This window comes from Ictidomys tridecemlineatus, chromosome 5 (genome assembly GCF_052094955.1).
Source record: "Ictidomys tridecemlineatus isolate mIctTri1 chromosome 5, mIctTri1.hap1, whole genome shotgun sequence".
NCBI lineage: Eukaryota > Metazoa > Chordata > Mammalia > Rodentia > Sciuridae > Ictidomys > Ictidomys tridecemlineatus.
This window is the reverse complement of record NC_135481.1, coordinates 93,071,109-93,086,614: the sequence shown is the minus strand read 5'-3', so window position 1 is coordinate 93,086,614 and position 15,506 is coordinate 93,071,109. Positions and strand designations below refer to the sequence as shown.

The 15,506-nt window shown below is 51.4% G+C and overlaps 2 protein-coding genes across 10 annotated transcripts; one reads left to right on the top strand and one right to left on the bottom strand.

Annotated features, from left to right (window-relative positions):
* Nucleotides 1–310: 310 nt before the first annotated feature.
* Znf219 (zinc finger protein 219) lies at nt 311–14,135 on the bottom strand. 5 transcript variants are annotated; one of them, XM_021720897.3, is made up of 5 exons: nt 14,005–14,135; nt 3,734–3,822; nt 2,034–3,441; nt 1,631–1,762; nt 311–1,375 (listed from the first exon to the last, which is right to left on the bottom strand). In XM_021720897.3, the coding sequence occupies exons 2-5, from the start codon at nt 3,737–3,739 to the stop codon at nt 771–773; spliced, it is 2,151 nt and encodes a 716-aa protein (XP_021576572.1). In that variant the 5' UTR covers nt 3,740–3,822; nt 14,005–14,135; the 3' UTR covers nt 311–770. The 5 variants fall into 5 exon arrangements, with proteins under 5 accessions (XP_021576572.1, XP_021576571.1, XP_077906539.1 ...); XM_021720896.2 differs by lacking the exon at nt 14,005–14,135 and adding an exon at nt 8,856–8,967; XM_078050413.1 differs by lacking the exon at nt 14,005–14,135 and adding an exon at nt 8,356–8,457.
* On the top strand, nt 9,067–13,301 carry Tmem253 (transmembrane protein 253). 5 transcript variants are annotated; one of them, XM_078050417.1, is made up of 9 exons: nt 9,067–9,256; nt 9,367–9,487; nt 10,813–10,910; nt 11,034–11,172; nt 11,562–11,672; nt 11,764–11,820; nt 12,114–12,224; nt 12,337–12,483; nt 12,833–13,301. In XM_078050417.1, the coding sequence occupies exons 4-9, from the start codon at nt 11,062–11,064 to the stop codon at nt 12,908–12,910; spliced, it is 615 nt and encodes a 204-aa protein (XP_077906543.1). In that variant the 5' UTR covers nt 9,067–9,256; nt 9,367–9,487; nt 10,813–10,910; nt 11,034–11,061; the 3' UTR covers nt 12,911–13,301. The 5 variants fall into 5 exon arrangements, 3 of the variants coding, with proteins under 3 accessions (XP_077906543.1, XP_021576573.1, XP_077906544.1); XR_013439104.1 differs by having other exon boundaries at nt 9,067–10,910; nt 12,833–13,019; nt 13,186–13,301; XR_013439103.1 differs by having other exon boundaries at nt 9,067–10,910; nt 12,833–13,019; nt 13,161–13,301.
* Nucleotides 14,136–15,506: the final 1,371 nt, after the last annotated feature.

Here is a 15,506-nt window from a genome sequence, read left to right as displayed (position 1 = left end):
GAGGTTCCTTCTCCCACATCTTGAGGCTAACTAAGCTAGTCACAGACAAACTGGGGTCTAGCACAGCCCAACAGTTTTCCAAAGAGGTCTTCAAGCCACAGTGCATGAGAACCCCCTAGCCTATTTCTTAAATGCTACCTTTTGGGCACCACCCAGAGATACTAAATCTGAAGACTGAGTTAAAGCCCAAGATTCTACATTTCTTGTCTAGTTCTCTGAATGATAATTTAATGCCTGAAGAGGTTAACTATTTCTAAAGCAGAAGAGCCCAAGGAAAGAAACAGGACATAGGCAGACAGAACACAGGGCCTTGTGCCTCAAGACACCTGTTTATTGGGGACACGACTCTGCAACAGGGATGACAGGAATCGTACCAAAAATAGCAACGTCTACAGGGCCCCTGATGGGGCTAGAAGGGTACAGTGCCCCCCCCACCCCCACCCCTTGTACAAAAATAAACTCTCACGCCTATGGACCAGCAAAAACTGGCAGAGCGGCTCCTCAACAGGGACACAATCCTCTCTGCCAGACCTGGGACCCCGTTCTTTGACCCTCACCTCTGCCACTTCTAAGGCACTGTGACTCCCCTGGGCTGGATGGGTATCGCCTGCCCATCCTCCTTTGCCCACTGCCCCTCCACCTCTGGTCCGCCTGGGGCTGGGATTTGGGTCCCATACTGCCCCCTGCTGGCTGCTCTACCCAACTACCTCTAGTGCTCCCCCGCTCCTGCGGGGTAAGCTCACTAAGCTAATCACCCCTAAGAGGGATCCCTACCTTTCTTGCCCCCCAGGCCCCGCTTCTCCAGATCTCGACAACCCGGGGCCCTCCTCCCCTTCCAGCGAAGGACTGGGAGGGGTCTCTCCTGATGGTACTCGGACATAGGGAGGAGATGCATCAGCCTGGGGAGGCCGGCGACCCCGAGCCCGACGGCTGTGATGCACTTGCAGATGCAAGGCCATAAGCTCAGGGGCTCCAGTGGCAAAAGGGCAGAAAAGGCAGCGGTGGAGGGCACCCCCTGGCCCAGCCTCGCCTCCCGGCCCCGCCCGCAGGGACAGGTCCAGGGGTTCGGCCTCACCACCTCGCCCATTGCGCAGGGTCCTCCCAGGGCTAGCCGGCTTCCGACGGGACCCCGGCCCAGCGCCACCTGAAGGAGGCCGGGGACTTGCAGCACCCTCCACCCAGGTCGCAGACTGCTGAGCCAGCTTGGCTCCTGAGGATGGGGCTGAACCCCGCTGGGTAGGTGGTGGCGGCTCTGGGGGTGGCCCCGGGCCTGCACCACTCCTCTGCTCCCGGTGGTGACGCTGCAGGTGATACTTGAGTGAGCCAGACTGGGTGCCTGCGTAATCACAGTGTGGACACTTATAAGGGCGCTCACCTGGGGAGAAGAGGTGGGATAAGGTGATGAGGTCAGAATCACTGCATACCCTCATTTGCATTCTGCTCAATTTACTGACTTCATCCTTAGGACTGGGAAGAAGCCCTGTCTTTCTCACTAGCTCTGATTTAATAAAGAACATTTTCGAACTAATTTCATCTGACCAATAGTGGGTCATCTCTAAGACTACTGATAGCTCTCATCTTTTTTTCCTCCCCTTCAGTCCCTACCCACTCAAGAAGCTGCCTTCCTTACCTGTGTGCACTCGAAGATGCACTTTGAGGTGATGAGCTGAGCGGAAAGATTTTCCACAGAAGGGGCAATCCTTGCCAGTGGCCCCTCGGCCCCCTTCAGGCCGGGTCCCTCCAGCCAACAGCCCATTTTCTTCTGCAATGTACATATTAAAAGGAAGTTATGAGGGTCGCTTTGCACCTCCACACCCACCCCACAGGCCTGTTTCCCCTTGGGTTCCACAAGGTCACATCAAGTTTGGGAGAACATAAGAGGTTAAGAATTAGTGCCATTGGAAGTGGTAACATCTTCAGGAGAAAAAAAATGAGAAGAAAAAAGGCTCTTTTTAAAAAGAAGCTACAAGAGTGGTGACCACAGAGTTGGACAGGAAGAAAGACAGAAAACCCAGAGAGGAGTCCCTACATACCCTGTGTGGCTGTAGATCTTGCCTGGGCCCCCACAGAAGGCGCCGAGTGCCCTGGTCCCTCGCCTGGGCGTGGGTGCAGGGAGGCCAAAGGGCCCAGTGACCTGCCCCGGGCCCAGTTCTCCTCCTCAGCCTCTACCACCTCCTCTTCCTCCTCAGGCTCCTCCACACGGTGCCTTCGAGCCCGCGCTGGGACAGCTGATGGCAGTGGGCGGAAGCCTCCAAAGCTACGGCCGGCCCCAGGCTCAGCCCCTTCTCCATTGGGCCGGGCTTCGCCAGCACGGAGGCTTAGATAACCCAAGAGGCTCGGGGGCTCCCGACGCTCAGCTGGAGTGGGTGCCGGGGCCAAGAGAAGCGCAGGGCCCAGTGGCTCATAGGCCAGCAGCCCCAAATCAGGAGGCTGGGGTGCCCGGGCAGGCCCTGAGCCAGGACCTGGGGCACGGAGAGGACCCAGCTTGCTGGCATGCACTTTCATGTGGTTCTTTAGGAACCAGGGCTCCTTGAAGCAGCGGCCACACACGGGACACGCATGATCGAAGGAGGCCTTGTGCTTGCGCATGTGGCCCTTGAGAAACCACGACTGTGTAAAGCTCTGGCCACACACTTGGCAGCGGAACTCTGGAGGCGCCGGGGGCTCCTCGGGAGCTGCAGGAGCAGAGGCAGGGGTTGCCTCACGTTCAGGCTCTGGTTCTGGCTCAGGAACAGATCTGGGTTCGGGCTGGGGTGGAGGCTGAGGCTGGGGCACAGTGGAGGTGGCCGCCAGGGGGCGCTCAGGAGCCCCGTGGGCCGTCAGGCTATGGTGTAGCAGCTCCTCCTCCTGGCTGGAGCCAAAACTGCACAGACTGCACTTCCAAGGCCTGTGCAGGATGTGCAGGTGGCGTTCGCGCTCTGCTGAGGTGCGAAACTTGCCTTTGCAGAAAGGGCAACGGAAGGCAGATGACGAAGGAACCTGAGGCCGTGCCTGGCCCTCAGTGGCAGGGTTGGCCTGCATGCCTCCTGAACTTCTGGCTCTTCCTAGGCGAGCCTCCCGCAGCAGTGCGCGCTCCTCCAACTCCAGCAACAGGCGCGCGGCAGGGCTACGTGGGCGCTCAGGCTGATGTGTTCGCAGGTGCGAGCGTAGCAGAGCCCGCTGTGCTGCGCGATGGCCACAATGTGGGCACTGGAAGGCCTGAGCCCCTGGGTGCGCTCGCAGATGCAATGCCAGGATGGAGTTGAAGCGGAATCGCTTCCCGCATACAGGGCAGGGAAAACGCCGTTCTCCTGCTCGACTTTCAGACCAGCCCACAGCTCCCATCCCGGGCGACCCCGTGCTCACACCTGGCCCGTTGGAGTAGCGCTGCAAATCCAGCTCGCCGTCAAAGGCCGGTGGTGACGGGGCTAAATGGCCACCAGGGACGCGGGGACGTGAGCCCTGTGGAAAAAGAAGCACGTAGAGCAAAGGATGGAGAAGGGCGATCAGTGGAGAAAACAACGGCAACAAGGACCAGAACAAAAGGAGAGTGGGTTTGGGCTTGACCCAGGGTGCCATTCCCACTGCAGGCTGGAGGATGGATGGGAATTGGATGCTGGGGCCAAGGAGATAAGTTATAATAGGGACGCAGAGCCAGGGTTAGGTTAAATAATAGGTTAAAAGAGAAAGAGGTAGGAAGGGAGATAGAGCACCGTTTTAGATATTTGTAGGTTCAGTCCATGTCTCCACTCACCTCCATGGAACCCCTTCACATTCTTTGGTTCTGGGGAGTGCAGGGAAGAGGAGGAAAGGCTGCTAATGAAGGCAACAGGTGCTGAGGAGCTAAAGAAAGAGATTTGGAGGAAAGATGAGTCCTGATTTTCAGCAATGGAAATTATCATCCCCAATCCCAGACTCTTTAACACCCTAGAGTCCTTAAACCTTTCCCTTCCTATTTGCATTTTGAGTCACAAGGGGGCTGCTTTCTTCAAAGACTCCACCCCTTAATTTGCCAAATCCAAAAAGCTCTCTGGTAACCCAATTTTTTCCCAAAAATTATGTTTTAAATGCTCCCAGAACCACTACCACCACCACCTCACATCCTGGCAGTGGGGAGGGAGGGAACATCACAGTATGTGCAGCTTGATAAATGAATGGAGAGGGCTTGCCATGTTCCCCGGTTATCCAAGTGGGGTCAGTCACTCTCTCTCAGACCCTAACTGACCTGGCAGCCAAACATCCTTCCAGGTTCCACGGTCCTTGCTTCTGCCCTTACCCTGTCTTTCCGTCTTTCCCCCTCACTCTCCCTCCCTCCGCCTGGATTCCTGATCCATTCATTTCCATTCATTACAGAGACTCATTCATGCATGGGAGAGAAACACCTCCCAGCAGCAGAGTCTGGAGACAGACAGAGGGGGAGGGGCATGAAGGGGGAGAGAGTCAGAGAGGGAATGGAGAGTTGGGGGAGGAGTGGAAGTTAAGGGGCACTGCCAGTCTGGGGAAGGGGTTAAAAACTGCAAATACCATCTAAGATTCATCCCCTGTTTCAAACCTTGGAGCCTGCAGTTTGATGGGGCATCTCAGCCCCTTTGTCCAGGCTGTTCCGAAGCAGGCTTTCCTCCTCTCTGCAGGGGAGAGGCTTCCTCACACAAGAGGAGGATTACACTGGCTCTGAGCTCAAGAGGCTGGAGTGAGGGACGGGGGCGGGGCTGGGCCATCTGCACAGATAGGGGCTCCCGCACAAGCTCTTAACAGGAAAGGGTTAAAATTCTCCAGCTAAAATTCCCTAGGCCTGAGATGTGCAGAGCTCCAGGGCCAGGAAGAAGAGCACAGAGAAGAAGAGAATATTGGGGGGGGGGGGGGGTCCTGGTTCTAAGCTGCAGAAGAGGTCAGCTTTAGGACTCAGAAGTAACCTCAGAATTAAAATTCATGGAAACAGGCTGGGAAGATGACCAGAAGGCATCCACTCTACCTTCCTGCCTCCATACAGAATTGTATCTGGTCAAGGCCAGATGAATGTGGGCCTAACCTTTTTCTTTTTTTCCTCCCCTCTGCCTGAGATAGGAAGAATATTTGAGATATAAAGAACTTTCTTACAATAAGCTTTATGTTACTGAGAAAGAAAAGAACTCGGCATTACCTTGCTTACAGATCTTTAATAGAAGAAAACTGGGCCAGGAGTCAGCCCTGCTTATCAGCAGAGAAAAGGCTCTGGAGGTCCAGAGCTTCCTTAATTTTCAAGGTTTAGTGGATGTGGTAAGACTTCAGTATGGGGCAAGTACCTGTTACATGCAGAATCAGGGCTCTGGGAATATTAACAGGATATTAATTAACAAAAATATCCTTGTCCAAGGTCCATTAGATGTCGTCTGTCACCATTTAATGTGTTCTTCTATAGCTCCATATTTGGGAGTACACCTTCCTCCTCTGGATCCTCCAAACAAACCCCTTTCCTGGGGCCAAGAGCCTAGCCAGGTTCACTGAATAATTTCACAGAAGGTGAGTCAGAATAGGATTAAGGGGTACAAGGCTATTGTAAACCTAGTTTTACCATTAATAAACCCTACAACCTTCAGTGAATCATTTATCCTTTGTAATGTAAGTAGGTTAGACTAATTTTTACTGATGTTGCCTTCCAGCTTAAAAGTTTTGTGGGTCTAAATAACAGGACTCTTCTGGACCCGAGATGTTGAAACAAATGGTCATTCCTTCAGTACCATGGAGAGTGCAGTGGGCTACCAGAGAAGCCACTTTGGCCACCTCAGTACCATAGATAGAACTATGAAGTCCTAGAGAGGCCATGTTTGCCATTTTAGCATCACAGATAAAGCACTGAGAAAAGCTGGAGGATTTTCTCCCCCTATCTGGGAACCACAGAGGGTCAGGGGAGAGTGGTACCAGAGGATTATTTTGGCCTTTTGGATGTCACTGAAAATAGAGGTATTAGAAAACAGATGTAACCAGAAAGTTTTTAATTAGCTATAAGGAGTGTCCTGACAGTTACAGTTTGTACATCCTGGAATGAGTTACTGAGGCATCGTATTTGGGTCCCTCACATTCTGTTGCTCTCCTGGGGATTCCCGGAACATCCTGGTGTACAGCCAATCTGGTATATTCAGAGGAAGCAGATGGCCAGGAGGGAGGGGGGGTGGAGGCTGGGAATACTGCATGGTCATAGCTGACTAACCTATGGGCACATATTCTGATTCTGAGAAGATTCTAGGGCCCCTAAAACTGCAAGCAAAACATCTCCTGAGAAGCTGGACTCATATCCAATGCAAAAATAAAATAAAACAGAACAAGGCAAAACTTCCTCCCAAAAGAAAAAAAACACACACACACACATACACACATTGCACACAGCAGTTTTCAGAATGGAAATATAGTGATATAAGAAGACCCAAACTGAAACTAAATTCCCCAGCAGAAGAGTTTCTCCAAAAGAGGCCTAAAATCAACAAAATTCACTGAGACCTCCTAGACCCCATCAAGATCCCCTCAATCATATTCATTCCAAACAGGCCCAGACATCTGATCTCATGGTCGTAATCAATAAAGGAGAGCACTGACAGGTTTTATGAAGTTGCTTATAACTTAAGTCATACATGTATTAACTGTGGACAATAATCATAGATTTTTCTATACTCAGGCTTAAACACCATCCATGATACTTGGCCAGACTTGGTCAGAGAGTAGCAGTGACCTACTTTCCACCCCCACTGAGAATCAGGGGTTATCTTGCCCTTATTTGGATTCTATAGGGATGCAGAGCCAGGGTTAGGGATCAGAAATATTTTCAAAGCAACAGGCCAATTACTCTTACATGCCAGGACAGCTGGTATAGGCAGTTTATGGAACATCAAACCTTAAACCTTACTAAATAAAGATGGATGGTTAATAAAAAGATTTATAAACAACAAAGACAGATACACAGAAGCATCTGCCAAATAGAGGACTAAGAAGGTTGTCCCCAAGCCTAGTGGTTCAAAGTGTATGGAGCAAGGGTTCAGGATCTCTGGGGTCTAGCTGTAACTAGGCCTCTGTCTCTGGTCATTTCTAATACTTGAGTTTTCCCTCTGCTGAAAATCCTATACCTCCGAAGTCAGAAACAATTATGATAACCACTGCACTAAATGGGTTTTTAGGAAAGGGAGCTTCTTAAGTGGTCCAGAATGAAGACCACCTCAATCACAGAGACATGCCAATAGATCACTTTTGTGGTCTCCTCTCTATATTAACTTCACTATTCCTTCAAACTCTCCCTCCAGAGCAGTTTGCCACCTTTCAGGTTGAGTTCTTGGTGAAGACAGCATTCCCTGGGTCCCACTGTCCTGAGTTAGGGGCAAGCAACCTCAGTTAAGGACTCCAAATGCACAGAAGGAGGTGAGAAGATACACCTGCTGCCACCCCACCATGGTGAATTTTATCCCAGTCATGTCCTAACTTGACCCCGATTTTCAAAGTTCTGAAGGATCTGGATTTGGGGAAAGGAGACATGTAGCCATCCCTAAGTCTACTTAACTGGAGCTGACCCTAGAAAAGTCAGTCTAACCGCCCACATGAGCCTCAGTCCTCAGACTGGGAGGTGGGGGAAAGAGGGAGGTGGGCAGGAGAGCTTCTGGGAAAATACCCCTCCCAGAAATAGGTCAGCAAGTAAGGTAGGACCTGTGATCCTGCACAAGAGGTTCTTCCAGCAGCACCCCAGACCCCTCCCTGGGAAGATAAGCAAGAAGGATGATAGGGGGCAGGGTGGGAGATAGGGAGGCCAGGGCTCTGCTACCCTCGGCCGGGAGAACAAAAGCTGAGTTACAGCCGCCTCCGCTGCTGCCGCGGGCCGAGCTCTTTGTGACACTTTGTTTGGGACGCCGAGAGGGAAGCACCCCCCATCCTCTCCCCTCCCCCCACCGTCCCCACTCCAGAGAGTTTGGGTTCCTTGCCCCCTCCCCCACGGGCCCTACCTGGGCCGGGGGGCGCGCATCCACTCAGGCTCGCGGCCACACCGCCCCGCACCCCCAGGGCCCTCGCGCCCTGCCTGCGGGCCCCTACAAAGACACTCGCCACCCCCGCCCCCACCCCACCCCCGTTGGCCCTTCCCCTTTGGTGTCCGCTCCCCCGGCTCCCCCACCTGGCCCCCCTCCCGTGGGCCCCCCCCAGCTCTACTGGCTTCCCAGGCCGCCACCCCCACCCCGCCCCCCCAGGAGCTCTGGGCGAAGTTTGCTTGGGGCCGAGCCGGCGCCCCTCCCCCGCCCCCGCCCCCTGCACCTGCTCCGAGCCGGGCGCGCGGAGCGGCCCCCCCTCCGGGATGGGGGGAGGGGGCCGGGGGCGGGGGCGGGTGGCGGACGGGGGGGGCCGGGAGTGGGGGGAGCGGCTACTCACGAGCCCCGGGCGGGCGGCGGCGGAGCGGGCGGGCGGCGGCGGTGGCGGCGGCGGGCGGCGGGCCGGCTGCGCGGGCGTCAGCGTTACGTGGGGCCGGGGGAGATGCGCCGGGCCCCGGCCCCCCCGCCCCCGGCCCGGCCCCCGCCCCCTCCCCGGTCCCCCCGCCCCCGGCCCTGGCCCGCATTGTGTGCGGCGGGAGGCGGCCCGGCCATTAGCATGCGGGGGGCGGCGCGGCGGCGTTGGGAACCGCGCGGGAGCGCGGCTACGGCTCTGGGGACAGGGAGCTGGGGACCCCGGGAGCCGCGAGAGGCGGCCGCCAGGGGCGGGGTGCGGGCAGTTTGGAGACGGGGGGCGCTGTCGGAGGGAGGGAGAGAGGAGGGAGCGGGGGTGGGGCGCACAGACGATTCCAACAGGAGACTGGAAGAGATTTTGAAAGGTCATCTCGTCCTTCCCCCAGCCTCCTAGCAGGACTGCCCCTCCCACCCTAGACCCGGACATACCAGGGAAGGAGTTGGCTCTGCCGCTGTTTCTGCCCCAACATGCACAGACTCGGAGAAGTTCTTCCTGGGGTTTTATCTCAAAGCCTCTCCCTTACAATTTCTGTCTCTTTTTGGGGAGGAGGAGGGGCGATTATAGAGATAGTTAATGTCTGCCGTATAAGAAACATTATTAAAGTTACTCTTCCGTCCTTTCTGTTCTTGATAAACAATTCTCGTTCTTCTCTCTCGAATTCTATTTTCCATTCTTTAAGACACTTAAATGGCTCTTCAAAACAACAAATATTTACTGAGTGCTTACCAAGTACCAGACACTGTGCTCAGAGCTGTGGGGGATGCCCAGATGAGGGGGATGCGATATGTTCCCTTGAGGAGACTGTAATCTGGGCGATGGCTACAAACTTGTAAGTAGTATATTCAGATTTGGTCAATATTTACAGAATGCCTGTTCACGCATTTAATAGTATGGAATCCTTAACAATAACGTTCTAATATAATTAGTTCTCATTTGCAGGTAAGAAAAATGAGGCTCAAGGAGTTTCTTTCCCCACTGGCCTGCAAGTTTAAGGATCCTCATTGCAAGCCCAACATCTCACATCACCATTAAATTAATTTTATTTACGGGGATTGAAGAGGTAGAAATAGACAACAGTTCTCTAGATTCCTTTAAAATGTGATTCCCACTTCCCAAGAAAGAAAAATAGATACAGTGTTCCAAGGATATTGACCCAGCACTGAGTAGGGCAGGAATGGCTTATAAGGAAGGCCATGTGCTTCCCAGGATCCTGTCCAAGGAACTACCTGCCAGGGTTCTTCTGGCTCAGTTTCTCCTATCATCAATATTAATGATAATAGCTACTAAGGATTATGAATACATACGTGTTAGGTGTTGGGTTAAGCTAGCTAATATGCATTTTCTCTTCTAATGCTCAAGGCAACCCCTTGAAATTGGTATTAACTTCCCTTTATAGATAAGGAAACAGATTAAGCAACTTGTTCAAGGTCATCCAGGTGGATCTGGGACTCGTTCTCTCCAGACCTCAGGCTCTGTGCCAAGATGGGCCTTTCCTATCTTTGAGTTGTATATATTCAGGCCCAGCTTTTTCTGCTGTACAAATAAATATCCCCATCTTAGGTTCTTTAGTAAGTCCTCAGGCACATCAGTATGACCTCATCAGCAGCGTTAATGGTTATTAACCACTCACCCCGAATCAACAACCTTTCACGGCAGGGGCACGTTGTTACCTTCCTTTTATCAGTGAACAAACTGAGGTTGAAATAAGTAAAATAATATGTCCAAGGTCACACAGCTGGGAAACTTGCAGAACTGAGTCTAGCCCAGGCTGCAACGTTTAATATTAAGAAATATTAAAACAATATTTCTTCTTTCAGAAATATTGTTTTAATAGTACCTTTCCCAAGAAAGGTACACGAGACTTGGGGACCATCTACATATGTCTAAGTGCAGTTTATCACTGAGTCAAAACCAATCCCCACTAAAAACAGTGCTCTCCATCCACTTAGCATCCAATTCAGAGTAAAACTTTCAAGAAATTACAAAGAGAAAGAGTGAGAGACAGGAAAGTTAGGGGAATTAAAACTTATCAGGGTTAGGGACAAAGCTGCAAGTGGTAATAAGCAGTCCAAAGAGTTATATGGAATCTTACTAGGGCAGAGTAAGTGATTTGATGAAGAAACCAAAGAAAGAAAAAAAGATGATGGAATATAGGGAAATTGAGGTCCAGGATTGAAAGTATCCAAAGGGATGTGGTGAGTGAATGAATCCAAAAGAGGAAACCAGATGGGCAGAAATGGGAGCAATTGAAATAGGAACAAAATGAGACAGGGCTGAATATCTTGTGAACTAAGGTTGGTGTCTACCCAGGGCCACTCCCTAGATCCTTAGGCCCTTACTGGGACCTTTGCCCAACCACAGCCCAGCTCTGTCGGCCTTTCTCAGACAGGACAAGTTTTTCATCTGCTCTGAAATACCAGGCCCCCAAAGAGTCCCAGGACCCATCTGAGTCCCATCCATTTGGAGTAGCTGCTTCAAACTAGGTAGGTGTAAGGTCCTGGGCCTCAATTCCCTTAATTTTGGTAGTGGGTAGAGTGGTAACTGGGAGAGAGATAGCATGTCCTATCTCCTGAAGGACAAGCCCATAATGAATTTTTCCAACCTAGGAAGCACCTAGCTCTTGTGGTCAAGAGAATGATGGAGGATGGAGCCAATCTGCAAGAGCAGGAGAGACCCAGCCTTCGTCTGGAAAAGCTACAGCACTGGGCAAGGCACAAGCAAAATGGACAGCTTTTGGTGCTGGCGGTGAGGCCAGGCTGTCCCACCCCAGGTCTCAGCATGTCCACTTGTATCCAATTCAGTTCCATCCATGTTCAGTGAGCACCTACCATGTGCCAGAAATTGTGCTAGGCTCTTAGTGGGAGGAGGGTGGAAGAAACAGACGAAAAAATAAAAAAAAATAAAAAGCAAGAACCTTAATCTCCATGTAGCTTCTGTCCGATGGGGAAAACAGAAGTAAGTAAACTGCAACATGAGGCAGAACAAATTAAACGGCACTTAATTTTTAAATCTTACTTCCTTTGCTGCCCTTGGTTGACTACTTTCCTTCTGCCATGTATTTATCCCAATTATTTTCCAGGAGGGAAAAGAATCCTTGACAGTTCCCTGCTAAAATACCCTGCTCTGGTCTCCAGGTGACCCAGATATGGCTGGCATTAGTTGTGGTACCCTTTACTGTCTCAGTCGCCTGCCTGAACTCTGCTTGTCACATGGCCACAGCACTGCCACTTGGGTCTGGAGTCTCAGTAAGACCTGTCACAGGGAGGGTAGAAGGAAGGTTCTGGGGACACCTCCCTAATGGGAACAGAGTTTAAATTTGTGCTTATTACCATTCAGGGTCTCCTAACTGGGACTGTCACCCTTGAGCTTCGCAGAGCACCCCGCCTCTGGAAGGTGAGTGGGAAAAGCATGCAGTACTGTCCTCCCACCCCCCAAAATACACACACACACACACACACCCCTCAACTCAGGAAGTAAGTGATTAAATGTTGACTAATCCTCTGCTGTCTGTCCCTGGCTGGCCTAAAAGACTATGGAGAGAAAGCAAGAAAGTTAGAGGGCTGATGGTCCTGTCCCATTTGGAGAAGAAACAAGAGCTGAGCTTTGTTTTCAGCTAGGCTCCAGGTGGGGATTGATGTTGGAATGAGTCCCCTAGGCTGGGCAGTGCTGAACTGGTTCACTGGCAGGTACGGGCCATGATGATATTCAACACCTTCAACCTGATCTTGGGATTCATTGCGGTGGTGGTCGAGGTGATGAAGACAGCTTTGGGGCCTTCTCCCACAGCCTCCTCCCAGGTACTGGTGAATGAAGAGGTGGGAGGAGGAGGAAGCAAGAGATGGAAAGGGAAAGGGCAGGGAAAAACAGGTGTTGGGTCCCCACAGCATCCTCAGCCCTGTCTACCTGCAGCTGGTGGGCTTGCTGGTGCTGGAGCTCAGCGCTGAGGTCTTCACCCTAGGAGGTGTGCTGGCCTCCGCATATGCCCTATTTTTACTGAGCCAAAGGAAGCCAGGATGCTTCAGGAGCCAGAGTCTGCACTACCAGGAACTGCAAGAGGTATTGGGGGCAGGAAGGAAAGCATGGAGCAGCTAGCTGCCTCCTAATTTTTCCGTTGGCAATCCTGGTCAGTGGCATTTAAGGGGAGCAGTGGGACAGAAGGGAAATGAGGGATCCTGAATTGAAACTGATTGGCTTTCTGGCTTGGGACATCTTTTCCCCTAATGGTGGGTAAGAGGGAATTGGGTATCCAAATGACTGGGACTAGAATAGACAAGCAATAGGAAGCTACCCAGATTTATTGGAAGAACTATGAGAGAAAAAAAATGGGGGAGGAAGAAGTTGCTTCCGTCTGGGCTATCTCCTTTCTAATCCCTACAATTCACTTACACTTTTATCTGCTTTTCAGGGCCTTTCTGAGGTCGAAGAGGTTCCTGGTTTGGAAAATGGTACTATAGTGGCCAGCACAGGAAACCGAAATGAGTGAGCTGCGAGAGCAAGGGGATGCAGACAGCATCTACAGCCCTTCTCTCTTGAGGGAGCACCCTCCAGATTGCCCCGCATGCCACCCCAGCAAACTCAGAAGATAGCATGAGGTCTAGTGGAGTTCTTTCTTGTCCCTTCCCCACTAGATGAAAATATACCTGTACCTGAGTCCTCCATCTCACTTCACCGCCCTGTAAAGGGGCTTCCTCCCTTCCATCCTTGCCCTCCTCTCCCCACTGCTTCTTTCTTAGATTCGGGTCTGGTCCACTCTAACAGAGCCTACAAGTCCCAGGATGCCCCGCTACCCCGTGACCTTCTGGGAAATAAAGAGCCTTCCCTCCGCGGCAGGGGCGCTGTGCATCTGCCGAGTGACGCGAGGCGCTGCAAGTCAAGGCCTAGCCGAGAGTTTCCTCGGGCGCGACCACTGGGCCCGCTAGCGGGGAGAAGCCGGGCGGGCGGTCGTGCGCCGGGGCGCCATACAGCAGCCACGCAACCGCTAGAGGACTCTGGGCCCTCGCCCCTCCCTCTGTCAGCTTCCGAGCTCGTCGACGGCTGGGAATGGCGCTTGGCAGAGCTGGGGGTTCGCAGGTGCTCTCGCCGCGCCCCCTCGCACGAGTGCTCAGGTCCAAAGTCCTGAGACTTGGAGCGCGCGCGAGAAGGAGGTTGGAGACGATGAGTCAGGAGCGCGGGGCCTTTCTCGTCCCCCTCCCCCCCCACGTCCTGGGCGTCTGCGGATAACAGGCTCGCTGGGCAGGCCAGTGGACCCGGCAGGCAGAGGGAAGGACGTGGCGACCCGACTTTCCCGCCTATTGCTAGCACGCGGATGTAAAGAGCCTTTCCAAGGCGGGAGCGGTACTGCGCACACTCAGCCTCTGCGCAGCTCCGCGGACCTTTGATCCCGGGCTGCAGTCTGGTTACTGAAGCTCTGCTTGCACTCAGCCCTCACCGTTTATGACCTTTGCAAGTGTACAAAGATAACAAGCTCGGGTGGGCCTAGGGAAAAGCCAGAAAACTGAGAGTCCCCGTAGCACCAGTCGGGCAGCTTAGCCGCTAGCACTAGAAATTGATCAGAGCTGGAGTACTAAGAGAACTCACCCCAAATTCACATAGTGCCCAGGATGGGTATTCTCCTCACACTCATTTTTGTTCCCACTTGAGAAGGCTTCTTTCCCTAGAGAATGCTGCTTCTTAGGGCTCAGCTAAGCCCAAGCACCAGTGAGGGTACAGCGCTGCCTGGCTGTCTTGTCTTGACATTGCAGTGGCGCCAGCTACAATTCCTTTCTGTTTGTGACACCTTGGGAGTGGTAATAGTCGCCCTATGAAAAGTTAAGTGTGAGTATTAGTGGGTGGGGACAGTTCTGGGATCAGCTCTGGAATAGAGAAAAAAAGATCTGTGCCTCTTCTTCCTCCCCACAACCTAACAGAATAAAGGAGGATTCATGAATGAAAGACTCCAAGGAAAGAACTTTTTAACGTCAGAAGGTGGTGGTAGATTAGGAAACTGGTGTGTGTGGGGGGGGCGTCCGTATTCAACAATTTGCTCTGGCTTTCAGCTTTTATAATGTTATCAAAAGTCTAGATATTGCTTTCTAGTTCTTAGAAAAACTCAAACACCATGCAAATGAACCTTGTGCCAAGTTACACTAGATGATGCTGTGGTAATAACGCTAAAACTTCGATGGCTTAAAACCAGAAAGGTTTATTTCTCATACTACATGTCCAAAGTAGGTTGACAAGGATCTCTGCGCACTGTAAGTTATTTGGGTACTCAAGCTCAAGAATCCCACCATTTTGAAGCCCTACGGTGTCCCTATGAGGTGTAAAGTTACTCCCTCCAAAATGTGAATTAAGCATGAAGAAATATTCATGTCCCTAAAGGGATATATGTTACGTCCACTCACAGTTCATTGACCAAAGTAAGGCATATATCAGTCAACTTTAAGGAAGCAGGAAGGGCATTTTTATCACGTGTGGAAGGAGAAGGAAGGCAGAAATACTTCATTAAGAGAAAAAGAGTCGTTTGTGGTGATTCTTGAACAACTTAGCACTTGGAACTCATCAGTTCTAACAGTCATGCCCATTCTTGCATTACTGATTTGATTCCATAAAACTCCTAAGTGTGTGTGTGTGTGTGTGTGTGTGTGTGTATTTATTTATTTATATTTAATGTATCTTTATTATTTTATTTACTTATTTATATGTGGTGCTGAGAATCAAACCCAGTGCCTCACACATGCTAGGCAAGCGCTCTACCACCACAGAGCCACACAACCCCAGCCCCCTAAGTGAAGTTCTTAATAGAACTTTTCCTTCAAATAATAATAGGATGGGGTGTAAGGAAATCTAGTTTCTGATTCTGTTGCTTGAGCAAATCAAATCTCTAAACTACATTTTGTTCACATGGAAATTATAATGATATTTATCCTCAGATTACTGAAGAATCAAGGCTACAATAAAAATCACAAGGAAAAATAAACAATAATCTGGTGCTGGTGCTGGCTCAATGGTAAAGCATTTGCTTATAATGTGCCCTGGGTTCAATCTGAGCACAGAAAAAAAAAAAAAAACTATAGAGTACTTCAGGAGTTGAAAATAAA